Source organism: Mus pahari, chromosome 6 (genome assembly GCF_900095145.1).
Source record: "Mus pahari chromosome 6, PAHARI_EIJ_v1.1, whole genome shotgun sequence".
In the NCBI taxonomy this organism is placed as follows: domain Eukaryota; kingdom Metazoa; phylum Chordata; class Mammalia; order Rodentia; family Muridae; genus Mus; species Mus pahari.
This window is the reverse complement of record NC_034595.1, coordinates 81,638,713-81,660,165: the sequence shown is the minus strand read 5'-3', so window position 1 is coordinate 81,660,165 and position 21,453 is coordinate 81,638,713. Positions and strand designations below refer to the sequence as shown.

Genomic DNA, 21,453 nt, shown 5'->3' with positions numbered 1-21,453 from the left:
GACTAACAGCTGGGTGGAAGAAGGGTGGACCATCCTGAGGACAGGACAGAGGTTCTCAATCTGAGGGTTATCAGAGCAAGCTAGACACTGGATAGCCTGAATGGGCGTTCCCAGGTATGGGAGTTATCCGTCTCAGAAAGAATACTTCCCAATGCCAAAAATGCCAGAAGCCAAAATGAAAACCCCGCAGGACGGTCGGCAGGACAGGGCGGTCAGCCATGGGCGCAGACTTGCAAAGAGGTGCAGGAGACCCACATTGAGGATTTCTGAGCGAGCTGGGTACTTCCTTCCCTTTCTCGATCTTCTGGTTTTCAAGACAAGGGTCTCTGTGTAGCCCAGGCTGTCTAAGAACTCGATCTAATAGACCAGGCTGTCCAGGAACTCTAGAGGTCTGCCTCCCTCGGCTGGACTTGAAGCCACCACATTAAGCTTGTCTTGAAACAGTCCCTCCCAGGAGGGGAGGTTCATGAGACTCAGGTGGTGAACAAAAGCTCACATTTAGGAAAGCAGAAACTGAAGATTCTCAAGGCTATCTCCCCAGCTTTTATAAGAGGCTCCACTGTGGAACTGCTTACATGTTCTGCAGAGAGCCTACAGCATGGGCTGGGGAAAGGGGAGGCAGAGGCGCTCTGTGATGCAGCTGTGAGTGACCCCTTGTTAGTGACCCAGTAAAAATTCACTGTGTGTGTGTGTGTGTGTGTGTTCATCCCCAGGAAAAGACTATCACTTCGAAATCAGACATGAGGCAAACTGAACTCAACCTCTCAGGACAAATTAGGTTCAGAAGCCATCAGCTTGGTACCCCAGCCCCATTCTACTCCACCCTTCCTCTCCATCTCAAGAGCTGCAGAGGAGGCTGGAGCAGGGCTCACCTGAGCAGGTTTGAGAAGTGAGAGCAGTACAAACAAATTCAGATTCCAAAGTTCTGTATTTTTTTCAAAATAAAGATCACACATTGTTTAGAGACAATCTACACAAGAGTTACAAAAAATAGTTGCCCAGGCATAAGCATACACAGGTTTGTTAATTATACACATATGGTTACAAGTGTGCTTGCAAAAAGTTCATTGGAAATATACACAAGGCTCTGGAAATGTACACCGTGTAGTGTTACAGTCTATATTCAAACGAGGATTGACAGTATGTTACATTCACTTACAAGTAGACAAAATGCAAAATACAGCTCATCTGTACAAAACGGAGGGCGAGTCACTTTACAAGGGGCGGTGCTGAGCAGGGAGGGGGCAGGCGAAACTTCTGCACGTCCTTTTTGACTGTCACAAAATAAGCGAAACATTACCTTTTTTAGGATTTAAAAAAAAAAAAAAAAAAAAAAAAGACCACTAGTGTGAACTGAATCATCTGAAGTAACGGCAGAAAGGCTCTCACTACCGTCTGACTAGCTGACAAGTAAACCAAGCTACTTTTTTCTTTTTAAACATTAACTAGGCTGTATAAAGAACATTTATTCCTTCAAAAGAAAAAAATTTACTTCTGGTTGAAATTACAATTTACAATATACAACACTATCTGCTACGACCATAAAAGGTGGGATATACAGAGTGCACGGGCTGGCTGATTCTCTTCTTACCAAAAACGTGTTCATGTTGATCAAACTCCTCCACATTTACATTACAGGTATACAAATGTACAATTGTACAATCAAAAGTATGTCCGACTACTAGGGTACATTATAGATACAGATTAGACATCAAAACAGGAAAATACTACAAATCCGTATATATGCAAAGTCTACACAAGTATACACTATGTATCTATAGAAGCCAGACCAGGAGCAGAGCTGGGTATTCTCTCATGCTAGATAATCAGATCCTGCTTCCCAGTGTTCACACAAGGCCACCACAGGCAGCAAGTGGCCATGCCCACTGGCCTTGGGCCTCTGGGGTCCCCGCTTCTCCTGGGGTCCCCGCTTCTCCTGGGGTCCCCGCTTCTCCTGGGTCTGCAGCTACCACCTCCCTCGGCACAAGGTCATCTCCAAAAAAAGAGTGTCATAAACTCCATACCACAGGCTGATGCGTTAGCAACTTGGAAACGTTCCCATTTCATATATGTATATATGTATATATATATATATATTTTATAAACAGTGTTAAATGCCAGTTTGAGATCATTTAACTAAAATTCAAATTTCTCAGGTTTTTTTTTTTTAATAATAAAATGAGGAGGTGGGGAAGAGCTATTTGCAAAACTTGCCACAAGGCAAATGAGTTAAAAAACCTTTTTTTGTCTTTTTTTTAAAACTTTTTTTGTTAAACCAACCACCCTGAAAGTGTCCACATGTGGAATATAGATACAACATTGAACAAAGCATGTGGCCTCCCATGTACACTGATTACCTATGTACAAGTTCCTATACACCAGTAAACAGCAGGGCAATTAGTCAATTAAAAAAAATAATTAGTACATGTTATTTGTAATAAAATGAAATTTACAAAGGCCTTTCCACAAGTGGATCTGATTCCGCGTTTTTTGGAGGAGGGAGCAATCCCGGAGCAACCGTTGCCCACTTCCGACTCTGAGTTGGGCACCTCTGGTTGCTGGTTGGATCTGCCAGGGTCAGTGAGGTCAGCGGGACAGGGATGTGGGTGCACTGTTCAGATGATACCATTAGGGGGACCACAAATGGGCCCCAAGTCCACGCCATTCTTCATGTAGTACTTCTCGAGCTTGGCCAGGATGTGTTTGCCATAGGTGTACTTTCGAAGAGTTGCAATGTGTGGCCGGATCTGGAGAAGACAGTGTGGGTGTTACTCTTGGCTGGAGAGGCTGGAGGCATCTCCAGAACCTTCTCAGACACAGAATATACAGTGCACATATAGTGCTTCATCCCGCTAAGTTACTTCTGTCCTCTTATTGCTAGCAAGCCATGAGGTAAAGACAGGAGCTCTTGCCCTAAGCACTGACAAAGGACAGAGACCATGACAGAATAGCATATGCCAGCCAGCTGCACAGTACCTACCCACAGGCACATAGAAAACCAGGTTGTTCTGACAGTTGGGGCTTCCTTTGGAGAACCAGCTGTCTGAACTCACCACCGGATCCCTGTCTCCAGGGCACAGGATTTCTTCCAGTTAACAGTGAGCAATTGCACTGGCTAGTTTTTACATCAACTTTACAAGTTAGACTTATTATGGTAGAGGAAACCTCAATTGAGGCAATGCCCCCACCTGATTGGGCTATGTGTGGACAAGCGTGTGACGCAATTTCTTATCTGATGATTGATGTGAGTGGTACCACCAGGTACCAGTGGTTCTGGGTGCTCTAAGAAAGCAGGCTGAGCAAATTACTGGGACCAAGCCAAGAAGGAGCACTCACTCCCTGTGACTTCTCAATTAGCCAGTGCCAACAACTTCCTGCCCTGACTGCCTTGGATGATGGAAAAACTGTAAGATGAAACAAATCCTTCCCTCCTCAGCTTCTTTTGGTGTTGTTCACAACAGCAACAGAAACCCTAACTAAGACATAACTTGGTACCAGGTCAGGAGTACTGCTGTGACAGACAAGATCATGTTTTAGGGAGGATTGTGGTAGCACCTGAAGTTTGGGCTGGAAAAGCCACCGTATGCTCAGAGCTTAGTGAGCTTCTGTGGGAGCGTCAAGATAATGTTGCTAGCAGTGCAGACAAAAAAGCACTGGTTTGTTAAGCTTCTGAGGAAAGCAAAGACTCTATTGGGGCCATTTAAGTGATATTTTGTGTTAACCACTAAAGTGAAACCTTTGCTTTGCCGGTATAATTGAACTGGTCAGTGAGGCTGTGATTAAGAAGAGATCAGCATCAGTGAATCAATTCTTCCAAGAGTATTTCCTCAGGGTCAGTACACAGACGCTGTAGCCCAGAAAGGGCCAAGGGGCTCCTCATGTTGCAACCTTGGGAATGTGTTAAGGCTCTCTTGCAGGTGGGACTGTCTGTTAAGAGGTCATGGAAAGACCCTGAAGCTTGACACTGTGAGAGGATAGGAGGGGCCACTGATGAGGTGCAGCCTCAGTGGGTAGAAGGCCTAAGAAGGAATGAGGCTTGAGAAAGGTTGAAGCTTGGTAAAAATATGGCAGGTCAGAATCCCTGAAGAATACTCAGGAGAGGTTACTGGTAAAGGTGGAGACCAATACAGCCCTTAATGCTGCTTCAAGGATATTGGCAAGAATATTTACATTAGGCCAGGAGGACAAGGGAGTAGGCTCAGATAAGAATATTTACACTAAAAAAACAGGGGCTGGTGAGATGGCTCAGCGGGTAAGAGCACCTGACTGCTCTTCCAAAGGTGCAGATTTCAAATCCCAGCATCCACATGGTGGCTCACAACCATCCTTAATGAGATCTGACTCCCTCTTCTGGAGTGTCTGAGGACAGCAACAGTGCACTTACATATAATAAATAAATAAATAAATAAATTAAAAAAAAAAAAAAAAAAAAGAATATTTACACTGAGTTCGAGGCTGGCCTGGTCTACAAAGTGAGTTCCAGGACAGCCAGGGCTATACAGAGAAACCCTGTCTAAAAAAAAAAAAAAAAGACTATTTACACTGTGTTAGCACAAGGCCCAAGATGAATGAATACAGTTGAGGAATATATTGTATTCCTTGTATCTCGGTCATCCTGATAAACCCCTAGACACAGTGACCATGGGACTTTGTTTATTGCTTGTTTGTTCCTTGACAACTTTGTCCTCAACCTAGAACGGATCCTACTCTTCGCATATACCTAGAATGGTATAAATGCAGACCTAAAACAAGTAAACCTGCTTCAGCACTGGCTGGAGTCATGTTACAATGGTGTCTAACCGTCTTTTCTTTCTCTACCCTCCCTTCCTCCCTCTCCCTGTTGACTGGCTGAGCTGGCTTGGCCCCAGCTGTGCAGTGCAGCCAGCCAAAGACTAGGAGAAAACTAAGCAGGCTGTAGGGGGCTTGTCCAAGCCCTCGGGGGGAGACCCAAAAGACCCTGAGTGAATTCCAGAACTCTGACTACATCACTTCCTGCCTCCAGGTTCCTGCTGTTCATTTCCCTCAACAATGGAGTCGGCTAAGCAGGTTTCTGTTGTTGTTGTTGAGATAACCCCTTCCCTTCCCAAGTTGCTTGTGGTCATTGTGCTTTATCACAGCAATAGAAACCCCAACCAAGATACAATAAATAAATAGAAAAGGAAAGAGACAAATGAAGAGGACAGACACTGTGCCAATGCAGCTCAAGGACAGAGCAGATCTGTCATCTTTCCAAAGACAAACTAGGGATAAGGAAGAGCAAAGGCACTTTTCCAACACTCATGATACAGTCACCACTCCCCGGCCCCTAATCCCCATGGCTCATTCCTCCATCCCGAGCTCTGGTCGGGGGGTGGGGGGGTAGGGGGGCGGCGGCATTCATGTGCACCCAGGTGAGAGAGGACCTCACTTGGAGCTCAGAGTCAGCTACAGCGCTGACTTCCTTCTGCTCAGATATTAATCTTCCCACCTAGGAAACAGAAGATGAGGTAAGGGGCGTTTTAACTGTGTTCCCAACTCCAAATCATAAAAATCTCAAGGAGCACCATGCCAAAGGAGAGGGGTGTAGCCCACCGTGAAGCCTACAAGGTCAGCAGTTAATCTGCTCAACTGCAAGCTCAGAGCAAGTGAAGGGCCAAGGAGCTCTAGAAATTGCTATGAACCCACACAGAACACAGGCTAGGAAATAGTACACCTCCATCTGGGTACCTACAGGGATGGCAACAAATTGTTCTACATAGTAATCTACATATCTTCCCAAGTTTGCCTATCCAAAGGACCTGCACCCCCAGGTATAGTAAGAACACAGTACTCAAGAAGGGTTTCTCAAAGACTCAAGCGGTCCTTGTTTGTAAACACCCCCCGCCACCATGAGTGTAATCTGGCCTTCACCATTCTGAACCTTCACATGACCCTCTTGCACTCCCCCTATACAACCTAAGTGCATGCAGACAGTTCCTGGCCTCTTGATTCCAGCTTCTACTGACCACTTCTCTTCAGTCTGAAAAAAAACTACCAGCTATTAGCTGAGCTGCTCCCATGACTTCCCCTGAAGTTACAGTGGTGGTGCATGAGCAAGACAATTATTTTAAGCATAGTCCTGGGTCTGAATGATTGTCCCGTGGGTTAAAGGCACTTGCCATTAAGCCTGACAACCTCCAGGTTACATCCTCAGAGCCCACAGGGTAGAAGAAATCACGTAAGCTGGCCTCTGGCCTTCATATGCATGCTGAAGCACACATATAAAGTGTCTCCTCTCTGATCTCCAAGTCTTCATCACTGTGCACCCTCTTCCTCTACTTCCAGCTCCTACATACACCAGCCTCACCTCACAGCACCTTCACACACCAACAAGGTGTGAGACTCAGCCTCAAGTGCCGTGGGCTCCATCAGCCTTCAACTGCCACCATCTGCACACTGGCTGGTAGTGGAATTGGTCTGAATAAGAGCTGGTGGGATCCTGTCTGGCTCAGAACGAGTCCATAACAAAGATTCTCATTATCGAACTTTGTCCTCAGTGAGGGCAAGTGGGTCATCACCGCCAGACAATAGCAACCCCTCTGCTGAGAGGGCTGAGGGAGCTCAGAGCACCAAGGCGAAGAGTGCTGGCCAGAGGCCTCGGCGCTACTTGGCACAAATAGCTGTGGTGTTTGTGCCTGCCCTACCTGTGGGCCTCTTGCATGACTCCACCAACAGCTCCCACTCACAGCCTGGGCCTTTGCTCCCTCTCTCCTGTCTAACTCTCCCCAGCCTTGATTCTGCAGTGGAGGCAGTGAGGGCCTCCCGCACGGCCAGTATTGTTTCCCACACAGCAAGCAGGCTTCAGCATGTGACCAGTGAACAAGAAGAAGAGTGAAGGAATGGCATGGGCTGAATCACACACAGCTCAGGTTTGCTGGAATGTCTGGTGCCACTCATGGAGAATAAGCAGATTTACCTCCCTGGAAAGGCACAGCAGGAAAATGTAATGGAATGAGAGGAAAGAGGCAAGGAGCTACAGGAAGCAGGCTGCCTCATGGACTGATAAGCTGACCTCAGAGACCAGGGAGGGATTTACCTCTCAAACATGTGCGGCATGTGCCTGCAATTCTAGCCCTTAGAAAGCTAAGGTACAAAGATCCTGATTTTAAGGCCAGCAACAAAGTAACCCCTCCAAACAAACCCAGGCCTTGGGTGTGGCTTAGTGGCAGAATGCTAGCCTGGCGTGCACCAGGCCTACCCCCAGAACATTTGAAAACAAGGAATAAGCTTCTTAAGGACCAACAATGTTCAGTGGGTAAAGGGCACTTGTCATCAGACCTAACCACCTCAGTGTGATGTAGACATGCACCCTAACATCCACACTCAACAGAATGTTAAAAAGCATGTAGCACACAGGTATGTATTCAGACAAAACACCCATACCTGTAAGAGAAAAGAAAAATGAAGAAAATTAAAGTTAAAAAAAGAAAAAAAAAAATCTCAGAAATAAAGACTCCCACACTGGTGAGGACAGGAAGGGCAAGCCCAGAAAGACCACAGTGACTCCACGCAGTAAGAGCAGGCGACACAGAACAAGTCTGGCACAGAACCACAAACAAGCCCAGTCAGTGTCTGCCGCCCCCTGCTCACTCTGGGCTGGCACCCAATCTGCTTACCTTGTGCATGACAATCTTCCGCTGCCCCGGCTCAGCCACATCGATCATCTTCTGGACCACATAGTTAGCATACTGATCCTTCATCATGGTGTATAAGGCACTGTGGGGACCATCGTTCATGGTGCATACCTCATCAATAAGCACAGCACGCTCTGTACGTGAGGCATGAGTAACACACTTCTCCACAACATTGCTGTCATGAGACAAATGGAAAACAATAATCAGAAAACATTCCCTCTTAGGCTACATCTGTCAGAACAGACATTAAGGGGAGATGGCACACATGGGGAGGGGAACTCCTTTCCCCAGGGTCTGGCTCTGTAAAATCCTTGTTTTGATCAGAAACCGGAGTATCGAGCAGTGAGTCATCTGAGCCCCAGTGCTCCAGGAGAGGGGCCCTGACCTGCTGACACAAGAAGTGATGAGCTTGGGAAGCCAACAGACTGACACACAAGGCTCACCACAGAGCTAATAGCTCAGCTGGCTCACAATCACTATTTCAACACGAATCAAAACTTAGGACAATGTCCTTGCATTGGGCTTGTCATAGCTTCCATGCAGGACACAGACACTGGGAAATGGCAGTAGTCCAGGATCAGTGAAGGAATTTCCCGTTGGCCCACCGAGGGCCCTGTGCTGTCAGTACGTGTGAGCACCTCGCACAGCTCATCTAGGAGAGCAGTAAATAAAGAAGACCTTCCCCAAGGCATGGTTTTCTAATAGTAACTGCCTCGCTGCTGCACTGATGGCTAGTCACCAAGTAAAGCGACTCCCTGTACTGATTGCCTGCCTTCATTAGATAACATGTACCCTCACCTCAGTTCCATGGGCACAGAGCTGTGCAAGTCAACTGCAGTATGTGCTATGTGGGCCACTGTCATTGAGCCCAATACCTAGAGTAAGTACTGAGTTGGTGGGGACTGGGACAAAGGAGGATAGTGTTGGGTCCCAAATCCTCAAGACGAAAAGACTAAAAAGAAGCCACATCTACCTAAAGCAGACTCAAGAAACATAACTCCAAAGGTGACCCTTGCAGGCACGTGGCCTGCCAGCCTCTCTATGCTAAGTCACAGATAAGTGCTTTGATTAATCTACTCCATCTAAGCTCCACATGGGGGCCATGGAAGATGTGCATGAACACACATACATACCACACACCACACACTCACACAATTCTAAAATACAGGTTTTAAAAAGATTTCCCTAATTAAAAGTTGAGTATTAATAAATATCAATGTAAGAACCTACAACCATGAGTCATGCTATCTGTCTAGCCAATCCCATAAAAGCTCAGGGGAGAAAATACTGGAAAACTAAGCAGTATTGCATTCTATGAGCAGTGAGAAATAATGAATCTGCTCAGAAGACCAGAGGCATGGGAGGCCATGATTTCCCAAGCCTGCCACTCGGAAGCAGAGAAGTGGAGGCCTGGGCAGGGCTGACAAACCGCCCACTCAGGCCAAGAGGAAGGTGAGTGGGAACACCTCGCAATGCCCACCCAAGGGAGGAAACAAACAGGCCACAGGACAGCATGTCAGAAACAGCCCTTAGATTTCCTTGGCAACTGCAAAGGAGTAGAAAGAGCACTTAACATACTACTTGACTTTTACAGCAGACAATACTTTAAAACAAAAATACAACATTGAAGAGAGTTTGAGAACCAGAACTTGTAAGGTAGAAAAAGAGAACCCACTCCCCCAGATTGTCCTCTAGCTTCCATACATAGACCTGGTGCAGTGCACAAGCACACACAAACGTGCTTGCATGCACAGGCGCGCGCGCACGCACACGCACGCACACACACACACACCACGCACGCACTCTAATGTAAGAACTTAGGGAACGACTCTACAGCTGGAGAGCTGCCCGATCCTTGCTCCCCAGAGCACACACCTTGCAAACTTGTGCTGACTCAATACAAGTACATTGCCTCGGATCTCTGCTACAATTTTGCTTTTATCCTCAGGACGACCATGCTCCAGTACATGTTGGATTACATAATTTCCATACTGATCCTATTTGAGAAGCAAAAACAAAACAGGGGAAAAAAACAAAAACAAAAACAAAGAAAATATACATAAAAACCAGTTCTGTCGATTCCTAGTCCTCCACCTAATTACTGTTCATGACTCGTGAGGCAGAGGGGGGTGGTGACATAACAGCTCTGAAGTGCATCTGAGTGGGAAGGAACCCATAAGCACTTTGTAAAGAGATAGGTAGTAACAGTTTTTCTCTCTTATTACAAAACAAGAACACACTGTGACAAGACAGCAGACTATTTTTCTTTATATAATTTATGGACAAACTTTCTAGCTGGACTTTTCACAAATTACTAACTACAAAAAAGTAGATTATTTTAGAATTGGGAAGGAGTGTTTGGGGAAGAGAGAAATGTTTTCCTCTAATAGAAAGCACAAAGGTTTTGCTTGCACCTTTCTAAAACTCAAGGTTGTTCATTACTGTATTAGTAGAAGAAGCAAATACCAAAGAAGAACCAACCACCTGCACATTTGGTTTGTGTACCAATGGAGTGGAGACCTTCAACCAACTCACAGGCCGTGGCTTCAAATCACTGTCTATATTATTGGAACACACAAAGATCTGAAGGGCCTTGATGACATGCTAAGACTTTCTGCTAATAACCCCCCAGGCCTACAGGAGTCTACAGAGGTCTGCAGCTCCTCTTCTGGCAACACTGGTACCTGCACAAGCTGCTCTGTGTGCTGGTGAAGCTCCTCGAGGATAGGGAGGGTCTGGTCAGGGAGACAGTGCTCTAGGATCCTCTGGATCACCCTACAGCCGTAAGGGTGCGTAGACAAAGCAAACACCTAAAGCAGACAGACCCAAGACAATCACTTCAGTGCGGTCACATCACTACCCCACCCCTCCTGCTTCACAAACTTAACTCACTTATGTTGTTTAGAAATTTGTGTAAGTGTGTAAAGTAGCTGAAACAAACTTTCCCAAGAAGTCTAAAATGAAATGGAAATGAGTCAAGGTGATGCAACCTTAGGAGGCAGGTAGACCTCCGAGGTCCTCAACAGCCCGTTCTAGAGTTCTAGGACAGTCAGAGTTACAGAGATAAATTCTGTCTCAAAAAACAAAACAAAGAATCGAAAGTGTCAACCAATTGCCTTTCGAAAAGATAGGATGAAAACCAGGAGGGAGAGAAACTAGACACGCGGCTAGCACCTTTAATCTCAGCACTCGCTCCAGGGCGGCCAGGGTAGCAAAACTAAACAAAAAGGTTCCAGCAGGAGCTCACTGGTGCAGTGCTCGTTCTGTGTGCAGGCACACTGCAAAGAAGCCTGTCATCAGGGGCGATGATTAAATCTAAATGCTTCCATATAAACAAACAGCTGCACAAAAGGCTGGCTGAGGTGCTGTTAGGTTCAGAGCAAGAAGAAAGTACATGAGCATTTAATTGTCCTCTTTGACTTGACTTTTGTGGTACTGGGGATTGATTGAACCAGGGGTTCTTTCTTGTACTAGGCAAGTACCCCACCACTGAGCCGCAACCCGAGCCTACATCCCCAGGGTCCTGATTCCAGCTTTTCCTAGCTGTATGGAAGTACTAATGCAAACACAGAGTTAATGTCCTTAATCCCAGAATGCAGAAAACCAGGATAGAAGTATCATGAGGTTCAATCAAAACACCAAAGTGGTAGTGGTGGTGGTGGTGGTGGTGGTGGTGGTGGTGGTGGTGGCGGCGGCATGATGGTGATTCCCACAGGCAGCAGCGGCAGCACCGCACTGAGAGGACCTCCCTCGGATGTCAGTGGACTGAGCACTCTCATCTCACTAGCTGCATGGCCTTACAGTTGCACCTGCTGTCTGCAGTCAGCACTGCAAAGACACTGCCTGCTCATCATCTACAACAGCTTGTAGTGGGTGGGTTGGTCTAATGTGGCTTGTATTTTAATGCTAACACTGGTTCCTCAAGATATGGCTGACCCCAATGAGAAGATGCTCACACATACTCAAGCCATGTCATGTGATCCTTCTCCCCAATTTAACTGGTCAATAAAAGGCCAGAGCCAGTGATTGGGCAGCAGAGGGAGTAAGGTGCCACTGGAGGTTCCAGAGGGAGTTGGGGGGAGGGGAGGGGCAGAGGAGGAGGAAGCTGCCATGGACCAGAACCACGGGGCGGGGAGAGACAGTTAAGTAGCAAGGGTTTGATAGCTGGGGAATAGGGTGGAATAGCCCTAGATTTGTACAATTTAGGCATTTAGCTTATCGATAACCTATCTGGATTGCGTGTCTTTTATATGGACTTATTAGGAACATAAATATTCCAACACCAGTAGTTAATTTCACTCAGCACCAAGTTTCCAAAACCCACTTCTAAGACTAGGGCTGTCTCAAGATTTCTCTGGCTAGAATGTCTACCCAGCATGCTGCTGACACCTAAACAGTGGCTCACAGACATTTACACTGAACCTTTGTTTTTGTTTTTGTTTTTTTAATTATTATTTTTTACCTCAGTGTGCCTACTGCTAATTAAAACATGCTAAATAGGTCTCTCACCAGATACAATTGTTAGCAAAGTGCTAGATCAAAGAAATACAAACACTGAAATCTAAGATGATTGATATCGTTGATTTCCAAAGTGGCTAAAGCACACCACAATGCATGGTGGGAACTGCCTCTTTATGGGCTTCAGTAAATGTTAGTTCATCTCCTCCATTTCTCCCCACCACATACTGTTTCTTGGACTGTAGTAGTTTTTTACTTCTCTAATCTAGCTACCAGCTCCTGCCGTTTCGACTGGAAAGCGTTCAAGCGCTGGTGAGGCGAGAGTGCGGCTGCGGCTGCGGACCAAGGGCTCCTCACCACCCCCTCAAAAACAGCACAGCAATCATTTTTCTCCTTGGTTTTACTTTCCGTACATACTGTTATTAATTTAATGTTTTTTATGGATTAAATTATATGCATTTAATTATTTTTTATAGATTTCATTTATGTATGTGTGCCCACCAAAGCCAGAAAGAGGTGTCTAATCCCCTGGAACTAGTTACAGATAGTTGTGAGTGGTCATGTGGGTGCTGGGAACCAAACCCAGGTCCCCTGCAAGAATAACAAGTGAGCCTAACCGCTGAGCCATCTCTCCAGCTCCAATATGTGTCTCCTTCCCCTCCACTGACCCTAAACCTCCCCAGTAGTAGAACCTCCTGGGTTCTCTGTCGTCTTAAGCGTGTGGTATGTGAGCAAGACTCCTGTCCTGAAAGAACTCTAAACCACTTAAGCACTTCTTTGAGAAATATTTTCTCCTTAAAAATAAAGAGTCTTGATTCAAATGCCCCCAAAGGAAGTTTGCTTAATGCCCTATCCCATTAACTACAGCAAGGTGGGAAAGGTTTTGTTTTGTTTTTTCGTTTGTTTGTTTGTCCCAGGTTTTTTGCCAAAAACCCTAACAATTATATCCAATTTAGAGCCACTCAGAAAATTAATGGCATAATAAAGTGACAACTTTAGCCCAGGCATGTCCATACCGACTTGGACGGCTGGAATACTCCAAATTGGGAGCCTAGACTGGGCTACATGGTAAGATTATGTTTCAACAACAAATCAGTGATTGGGCCTGGAGGTGAGCATTCTGTACATTTCAGATAATCAAGCTCCACACACCCTCAGAGAGCTGTAAGCACAGGTACTTGGTTATTTTAAAGATGCATTTAATCATGATCTATAAGATTCTATCATAATTTTTATATAACAGAAGATTTCAAAAATCATGAAAATAACTAGCCATGGGAAAAATAATCCTTCAGATATTAATACATCTTAGCAGTTCTGCTGCCAATGCAGACCCCCCCGAGGGTAAAGGGAAGTGACCCCATTGGGTTACATGTTCAGGTTGACAGCACTGCACAGGACTGCTTCTGACTGACAACATGACCCTAAGTGACTTACCTGCCCCTTGAATGCATCGATGATAAACTGCAAAGACTGGGGCTGTACACACTCAATGCACTTCTGAACCACATGGTTGCCGTTCTGGTCTTTCACACACTTTAGGACATGTCCATCTAGCTCCCGCACCATCTCGTTCTATTGGAGACAAAGATGAGAAGGCACCACCAGAATCACAGCCAGCAGTCCTCCAGATGGCCCCCACTGCCTAGCACGCAGTAAGCACTGCACAGATCCATGACGATCCAAGTCAACTGTAGTCAATCAGCGTCACAGCAGGTGGGTGAAAGCAGTGGGACAGAAAACCATAGTAAACTTGGAAACGACTTGCGAAGGCTCTAAAAAACATGATACCAGCGGGGTGTAGTGGAAGACACCTCTAACTCCAGGTCTTAGAAGCTGAGGCTACACAGCAACTTCTAGGCCAGCCTCTACTCTAACTATCAAAACCTATTTTAGAAAACATGCCAGGGTTGGATAGTACAACCTGTACTTTAGGTGCTGATGGGGTGGCAATGGCATCAAGAGCTCAAGGCCAGTTTTATCTACAGCGTAAGTTCAAGGCTGACCCGAGCTACATCAGACTCTAAAAACCTAAAAACTACCAAAGTCATCTTCAAATAGAATAAAGTCATGAGGTGAGCAGGATTGAAAAGCTCATACAATTCAGCACACTTATATCCTGACAACCATGTAAGTGGCTATTATTAATAAGAGTGTTTAATCTAGATTTTACCCAGGTGAGAAAGATCCAAGTGTGCTTTAGCTCCCTCCTAACAGATCACATAGGAAGCATGGGAGCAGACACATTACAAAATTTGTTCAAAATGACCTTGACTGTTAAGCCTCAAACCCAAGCAATGGGGCACCATGATGCAGCCTGTGTTTTCGAGAAAACCACCTGTCAATTATCCCTTCAGTCCTTCCAGCCACAGAAAAACAAACTGACAAGTGAAGTTACACATTTAAAGCATATAAGCCGCCAAGTATGGTGGTTTAGCCATGTAATTCTAGCACTTGAGAGGCGAAGGCAGGAGGACTGCCTCAAATTCAAGGCCAGCTGGGGAGGTACACAAGTCCCAGGCTTGGCAGAAATAAAATCGAAGGACAGCCATTGGTGGTGATGGTACACTCCTAGAAAGACTGTTAGAGAACACAAGAGGTTTAAGGTTAAGCTAGACAAGCCAAAAACACGTCTCAAAGGGTTCCTACCTCTGGTAGAGTCAAGTGACACGGGGACAGACACAAAGCGATAGAATACAAATTTCAGAGCAATCACACGATGACTCGCAATTTAAAGTCAGCAGGAATGGCTTTCTCGGTTCATTAATGGTGTCCAAACCGTGAATAAAGACAGTAGATAGACACAGAGTGTAGTAACAATGTATGTTTGGTGTGTGCTGGAACCAACTGAGATTTTGACTGGAGCCTTTTTCGTGGGCACTATCTGCCTCACGTGACCTATATGGAAATGCAGGACCTGGCTGGCTGGGCATCTGCTGATTCTATCTGTACTTGTCTGTATTTCTGCTAGAATGCCACAGCCACTTTAATAACATGGCACCACTCATGAACAGTGACTAGATCCCTGAGATACTAACTGCAGAGCAAATGAGCCATACTCTAATAGAAGACATTCATGATCACAATGGCTTAGTCCAAAGGAGCATGTACAAACCCAACTCTAAAGAGGAGCTTTATTTTTGGCCAGGGATACATACTCACAGAACCAAGAAAACTCATCTACTAAAATAAAGCACAGTCCACAGCAGAAAAGAAGTCCAAGGCGCCATGGAAAAACAGGGCTATGAAGAGGAAAAGAAGAGCTTCTGGGAAAGACATGAAAAGGCAAGAAGCTGGCAAAATGACTGCGAGTGAGACAGGAAGACAACATGGGAAAGGGTTCTTTTGGTAAGTGGCTATCATGATAGAAAAGAAAGAAGCTTCCATGTCCGGAAAAATGCAACAGAATTAAAGATAATTCACTGAGTCACAAAACCCCGAGGTTATTAAAACTCATAATGCCCGAGTGAATGACAGATGACAATGAACAACTAGTGCTAGCCTCAGGTCTGCCTGTGACTACAAATAGCACCTTTCTTGGAGAGTGGGGGCAGGGTCTGGCTATCTAGCTTTCTATCGGTGGCTTCAACCTTGGAGCGATCTTCCAGCATCTGGCTCCCAATGTGCCCGAATTTCACTGTGTACATCCACACTCAGCCAGATGGTACTTTTTGTTTGTTTGTTTTTCGACAGGGTTTCACTATATAGCCCTGGCTGTCCTGGAACTCATCTGGCCCAGAGGTCTGTCTCCAACCCCACCCACCTTCATAGCATCTTAAACACCTAGCTATGAGACTCAGCCTCAAGTGCCGTGGGCTCCATCAGCCTTCAACTGCCACCATCTGCACACTGGCTGGTAGTGGAATTGGTCTGAATAAGAGCTGGTGGGATCCTGTCTGGCTCAGAACGAGTCCATAACAAAGATTCTCATTATCGAACTTTGTCCTCAGTGAGGGCAAGTGGGTCATCACCGCCAGACAATAGCAACCCCTCTGCTGAGAGGGCTGAGGGAGCTCAGATTTACCTCCCTGTAAAACTAGCTACTCAGGCTACACTGAAACTGAAGAGATGAGGCTGCAAACTATCTGACCACTAGAATCTTGTAAACAAACCAGGCAATTCCTGCTTGTTCTGCCAATGGCAAGCCATGGACACAACCATAAACCAGCAAAGAACCTCCATACTGACAGTCTTCATAGTTCACTGCACGAATCACAGAGAAACACCAAGAGAAAAGTGAAAAGGAAACTTACAATTACCTGCTGGTCTGAGGGAATAAATTCCAAAGCTTTCTGGATGACTCGGCAGCCGTACATCTGCAGTGCCAATGATAGGACGTGGCCTCGAATCCGTTCAGCCAGAGCCAGCTTCTGTTCATGGCTGCCAAACTAGACACGATGTATGAGAGACACGATTACTTGAGTAAAAGAGAAAGATCAGAGAAAACAAACCTTAACCTGTATTGTGCCCAGCCTCTGCCTCTTGCTGTCCTTCTGCCTACAATCAACCATACCTTAAAAAGCCCTGAAGAATTAAAGCATTAACATTCATTTCTGAAGGGAGGAAACCAGACACCTGTTATTCCAAGCCAGCAGCAGGGATGGGACTGTCTTGAAGGTTCCATACACCTAGGAGTGAGGCAGTTAATTGTGTTGCATAGGCAGACATGTGCAGGGTCTGTGATTGGCAAGCCTTTCACCCAAGTGACTCTGCCATGTGTGAGGTAAAGTATAGACAATACTTTTATGTATTAGTGTCTTTCAAGGACTTTGAAAGGAGAAGCCAAGGAACCCGAAATGTGACAAAGTTCTCCTGAAAGTTGTTTTCCAACCTTGACTTTTTGTAGTCATTTAAATACAACCATCACAGACTGCCCAAGCCTATATATTCCACCCACGGGTCTAGAGAAGTTCTCTGGCTTGCTCTAAATCACAAGACTACACACACACGCCACACTTGTTCTGACACCCAGCCGTACAGCACCCTAAGTCAGGGATATAATGGCAGTGAAGAGCGAGAAACAGAGAGGCACAGCTGCCTGTTTCTTAGTACAGCTGAGGACTGAGCAACCGAGTGTCTGCGAGGAAGTGGACAGATAAAGTCTAAGAAAGCCACTCTTAAATCTTCATACAAATAAGAGGCCATGAGAAATTTGCAGATATTGGCAGATAAGCTCAGAGTTCCAGCAACTGTTCCCAGACCCGATCCTTTCTCTCAGTGTTTCTGTGTCATTCAACAGCTTGAAGCTGCTAACAATAATAAGCAATGTCAATAGATTATAAATGTTAATAAGAATTTTAAAAATCCCCAAGTCTCTGAAATTTGAACTTACTAGAGGGAGCAGACAATATTCATCACTAATTTATTTCTAAAGACATAATCAAGTTAATGGGCAAAAGAAGGTGGCAAGGCCAAAGGATGTCCCCACACACAGCCTCAGGCCACAGTGAAAGCTGAAGCTGGGTCATAAGACAATTCCTTAAGCATCTTTCATTGTTTTTCACTTTCACAGTGTGTTGCTGTGATGCTGCTAAACTACCCATGTGACCATCTGAACCACTGAGGCAGAGGCTGCAGAGTGGGACTCAGCACTTAGGGCTGGCGAGCATGACTCTTCCAAAGGACCAGAGTCCGATTCCCAGCACTGTCACGTAGCTCACAACCACTTGATTCCAGCTTCAAGGGATCTTATGTCTCAGGCTTCCTCAGGCAACTCCCCAACCCCCATATATTAACATTATTTAAAAAAAAAAACATCGGGGGCTGGAGAGATGGCTCAGTGGTTAAGAGTCCTGACTGCTCTTCCAAAGGTCCTGAGTTCAATTCCCAGCAACCACATGGTGGCTCACAACCACCCATGGTCAGATCTGATGCCCTCTTCTGGTGCATCTGAAGACAGCTACAGTGTACTCACATACAATAAGTAAGTAAGTAAATAAATAAATAAATAAACCTTTAAAAAAAAAAAATCTCTTTTAACGCACCCAGGCAGGGTGGTGCATGCCTTTAATCCCAGCACGTGGATGACAGAGGCAGAAGCAGGTGGATCTCTGTGAGTTCAAGCCCAGTCTGGTCTATTATTCTGTGCTGGGTCTCTTGTAGAGGCAGCTATCACACCGTACCTCCAGAGCATCTAACACATCAAGGAGAACAATGGTGACCAATAAGGAACTGGAGAAATACTGAACACTTCTCTTCGAGAAGACCCTAGCACTTCATTTTAAAGGCTGAAATGAGCTGTTGTGCTTCAAAAAGCCAACGAAAATCAAATGCTCTGAAGATTCTCAAAGTCAAAGTGCAGAATAAAAGAAGACATACTTCAAAGAACTTCTGAATGACGTAATTTCCAAACACATCCACCATAAGTTGGTACGCAGCCTGGAGGATTTCGTTGAAGACAAGCTGGCGCTCAGCTGCCGTGGCACGCTCTAGTTTCAGCTGAATGAATCTGAAGAACAGAGTGAAGGGGCAATGAAACCACACACAGAGAAGACTTGCAAAGACGTGAGGGCATCACTTGACAGAGAAGTTTTGCAACTTTCAGCCTATGAGCCCAATAAATACACTGGGTTGTTTTGGTTTTTGCTTTTTTTTTTTTTTTTTAAAAAAAAAAAAAAAAAAAAAAGATTCTCACTCTGTAGACCAGGCTGGCCTCAAACATAAAAAAGATCCTCCTGCCTCTGCCTCCCCAAGTGCTACGATAGCAGTCCTTCATCAGAAACTTGGGGTCCTTAACCCCACCCTATAATCCATAAGAGTCATTCTCTAGCTTCTGAAATAGTGCTCCCTGCTTTACTCCTTCAGGAACCCCCCTGCTGTCTCTGCACTTGGCCTCCATTCCTCAGGGAAGGCAGCTAACAGAAGCAGGGGGACCATTAGGAGGATCCCTTAAACAGAAATGGAACGGAGAATGGGTGACACTACCTCACCTCACTGGATCCCTAGGCCCAGTGCACCCCTCTGGGCAGCTCCTGGAGCAGCAGGGATAAGAGCAAGTGCTAGACATGCTGTCCTCCTGCAAATTGGGGACCCACACTGCCTTATGACAGTGCCTCCTGGGAGGACTACTTCTCATGGAGAGAGATGGATGTAGCAAGGCCCTGCCTGTCTCTTGGGTACTGGGGTTAGAGGTTATGTGCAGCCATAGCCAGTGGCAAACAACAGCATTTTAAGAGATTCTTGTGAGTTAGGAACACAGGGTACTTGCTCATAAAGGTAAAAAAGTTGCTCAAAGACAACCAAGGTCCAGACCACTAAGAGCTATTTTAAACACGTGGCCATCTAATGATCCCCATGACCAAATCCCTCTGAAACAAAAACGGAGAGGCAAGACAGAAGCATACTGTGAATCACAAAGAAGCAGGGATGTCTCTGTGGAGTGGTATATACCTATACTACACGGAGGCATGGAATCCAGGGCACAGACTTCAGTTATGCTGCGGTCCAAAGCCACGTCCTTACCTAGAGCCATGCTGGTCTTGGGAAAATTCCATTATATGACCAGCAATCTCCCGCAGTTGTAAATTAGGGTACCGGTTGTTTCGAAAATCTTCCAGAAGTCTGCTCCTGCCAGAGGGCATAACATCAGACATTCCATATCTCAAACGAGAGGAAGAAAAAAGGGTGCTGCTGGGGCTGAAAAGGCTGGAGGCACTGCTTGCACTGCGGTACTTGGCTTCGGCACCAGGAGCAGCAGAGATGTATCTTCCACTGCCGTTTGTGAGTCCTCCTGTTGGTTATAGAACAAAAAGACTTGAGTCCACACTTGGGGAACCTCATCTAGGAGGAAGACCACCATTGCACCGCCTCTCCAAGCCTGTACCATCTGCACCACTCCTCCACTTCCACAAGCCTCACCATCTCTCTCCTCCTATGGCACTGAGCTATCATCGACAACTGTTCCCACTACTGTGGCTTTCTAAGGCCACACACCAATCTGGAGGAAACATTCACACAGAAATTAAGAAAGAAATATTTATTTTGGTTTTTTCTTTTTTACTTGACTGTTTTGGTTTTGTTCTAACCACTGCTAGCTAGCAAACCACTGCCAGGAAAATTGGTGCTTTAAGGCTGGAGATACAGCTCAAAGATGAAGGAAGCACTTGCTGGCGTGTGTCAGGACCTAGGATCAATCCCCAGTACTACCCTAAAAAGAAGAAAACAAAACCAACCAGTAAAAAGACTGGAGCACTACATGGTATTTCCTTAATAAATAAAATGAGGCACAGCACCTACAGTAAGGATTCAGAAAATACAAAGCAAGCACCTAGAAGCTGCTGAGCTTCTCCACTCCAAGCAACATCCCCTCCCTCCCAGCCAAAGCTCACCCTTTAACATGGGTGTGGATACAGCACTGCTTGGGAATCCTGGTGCTGTAAGCAGAGGGAACGAAATCATCCTTATTTATGTATTGAGAAACTGCACATCAACCACAAGGCTGTTGATGAACAGCAACTCCAATCCATGGACAATGCCACACATGCTGCTTCCTTCCATCTACGTGTGCTCTACATAAAACTTGGCATGGCATGCAATGGCAACCACAGAAAGACATCTCACTTGGCTTTTGCCACAAATTCCAGGAACCAACTTCCAAAGTGTAGGTCTCACTCAAACTAATGGAACAACAACAACAACTCAACATTACACTGTGGATAATAGTCAGTGAGCATCTACAGCTAGTTCTTCACATTTACCTCATAGGAAACTAGAACTAAGAGGAAAACACCGGTCATCCAAAAATGCAACGCACAGTTCTAAGAACCAGAACTCAGTTTCCCCTGCCTTCCTCATTTCCTCAGGGTGCTGCTAACTCTCACGGCCACAGTGCACACAGTTGCTTCTGAACACAAGTGGATTTGTTTAAAAAGAAAAGAGCAGCCCAATGATTGCTCTTTATGGCAGTAAGAAACCTTGTTCTTGGAGAGGGGACAAAGAAACGGTCACAAGTCAGTGTGGTAGCAGGTACTGCAGATGTGGTGCTCGTAACAAACATGACCATGGACGACCAGCACAAACACAGCTTCTGAAGTCAAGGCAGGCACTTTGCCTGTGGATCACTGAAAAAGGCGGAAGGTATGTTGAAAGGAAGCCAGGTCCTTGGCAACTAAGTCAATGGTGGAACAAACTACCCCTAAACACGGCCCTACACCTCTTAATTTCCAGTTATATGCACTAATAAATGCAGTGCTGTTGAAGCTAACATTAACTAGACTTTGTTACCGTGGCCAAAAATATACCAATATATAATTCAAAGGGCTAGGGGGAATGATAGCTAATATGCACATACATTATATATTTATACATTTATGCTTAAGTTTTGACATACTGGCTCTTTTATTAC

The 21,453-nt window shown here is 45.6% G+C and overlaps 1 protein-coding gene and 2 non-coding genes across 16 annotated transcripts in view; all 3 read right to left on the bottom strand.

Annotated features, from left to right (window-relative positions):
• Window positions 1-909: 909 nt before the first annotated feature.
• Pum1 (pumilio RNA binding family member 1) overlaps window positions 910-21,453 on the bottom strand; it is a 117,430-nt gene continuing 96,886 nt past the window's right edge. For 8 of the 14 annotated variants that reach the window (XM_029539984.1, XM_029539986.1, XM_021201302.2 and 5 more), the window contains 8 exons: window positions 19,572-19,839; window positions 18,429-18,558; window positions 16,364-16,498; window positions 13,548-13,685; window positions 10,337-10,462; window positions 9,528-9,649; window positions 7,635-7,827; window positions 910-2,747 (listed from right to left, as the gene is read on the bottom strand). In XM_029539984.1, the coding sequence (XP_029395844.1) occupies window positions 2,616-2,747; window positions 7,635-7,827; window positions 9,528-9,649; window positions 10,337-10,462; window positions 13,548-13,685; window positions 16,364-16,498; window positions 18,429-18,558; window positions 19,572-19,839 (1,244 nt within the window). In that variant the 3' untranslated portion in view covers window positions 910-2,615. The remainder of the gene's footprint in view (window positions 2,748-7,634; window positions 7,828-9,527; window positions 9,650-10,336; window positions 10,463-13,547; window positions 13,686-16,363; window positions 16,499-18,428; window positions 18,559-19,571; window positions 19,840-21,453) is intronic. The other 6 variants (XM_021201301.2, XM_029539988.1, XM_029539989.1 and 3 more) reach the window with 1 other exon arrangement.
• On the bottom strand, window positions 6,461-6,543 carry LOC115064287. The gene has a single exon (XR_003844129.1). It is a non-coding gene; the product is annotated as a small nucleolar RNA SNORD103/SNORD85 (small nucleolar RNA).
• LOC115064286 lies at window positions 16,006-16,088 on the bottom strand. The gene has a single exon (XR_003844128.1). It is a non-coding gene; the product is annotated as a small nucleolar RNA SNORD103/SNORD85 (small nucleolar RNA).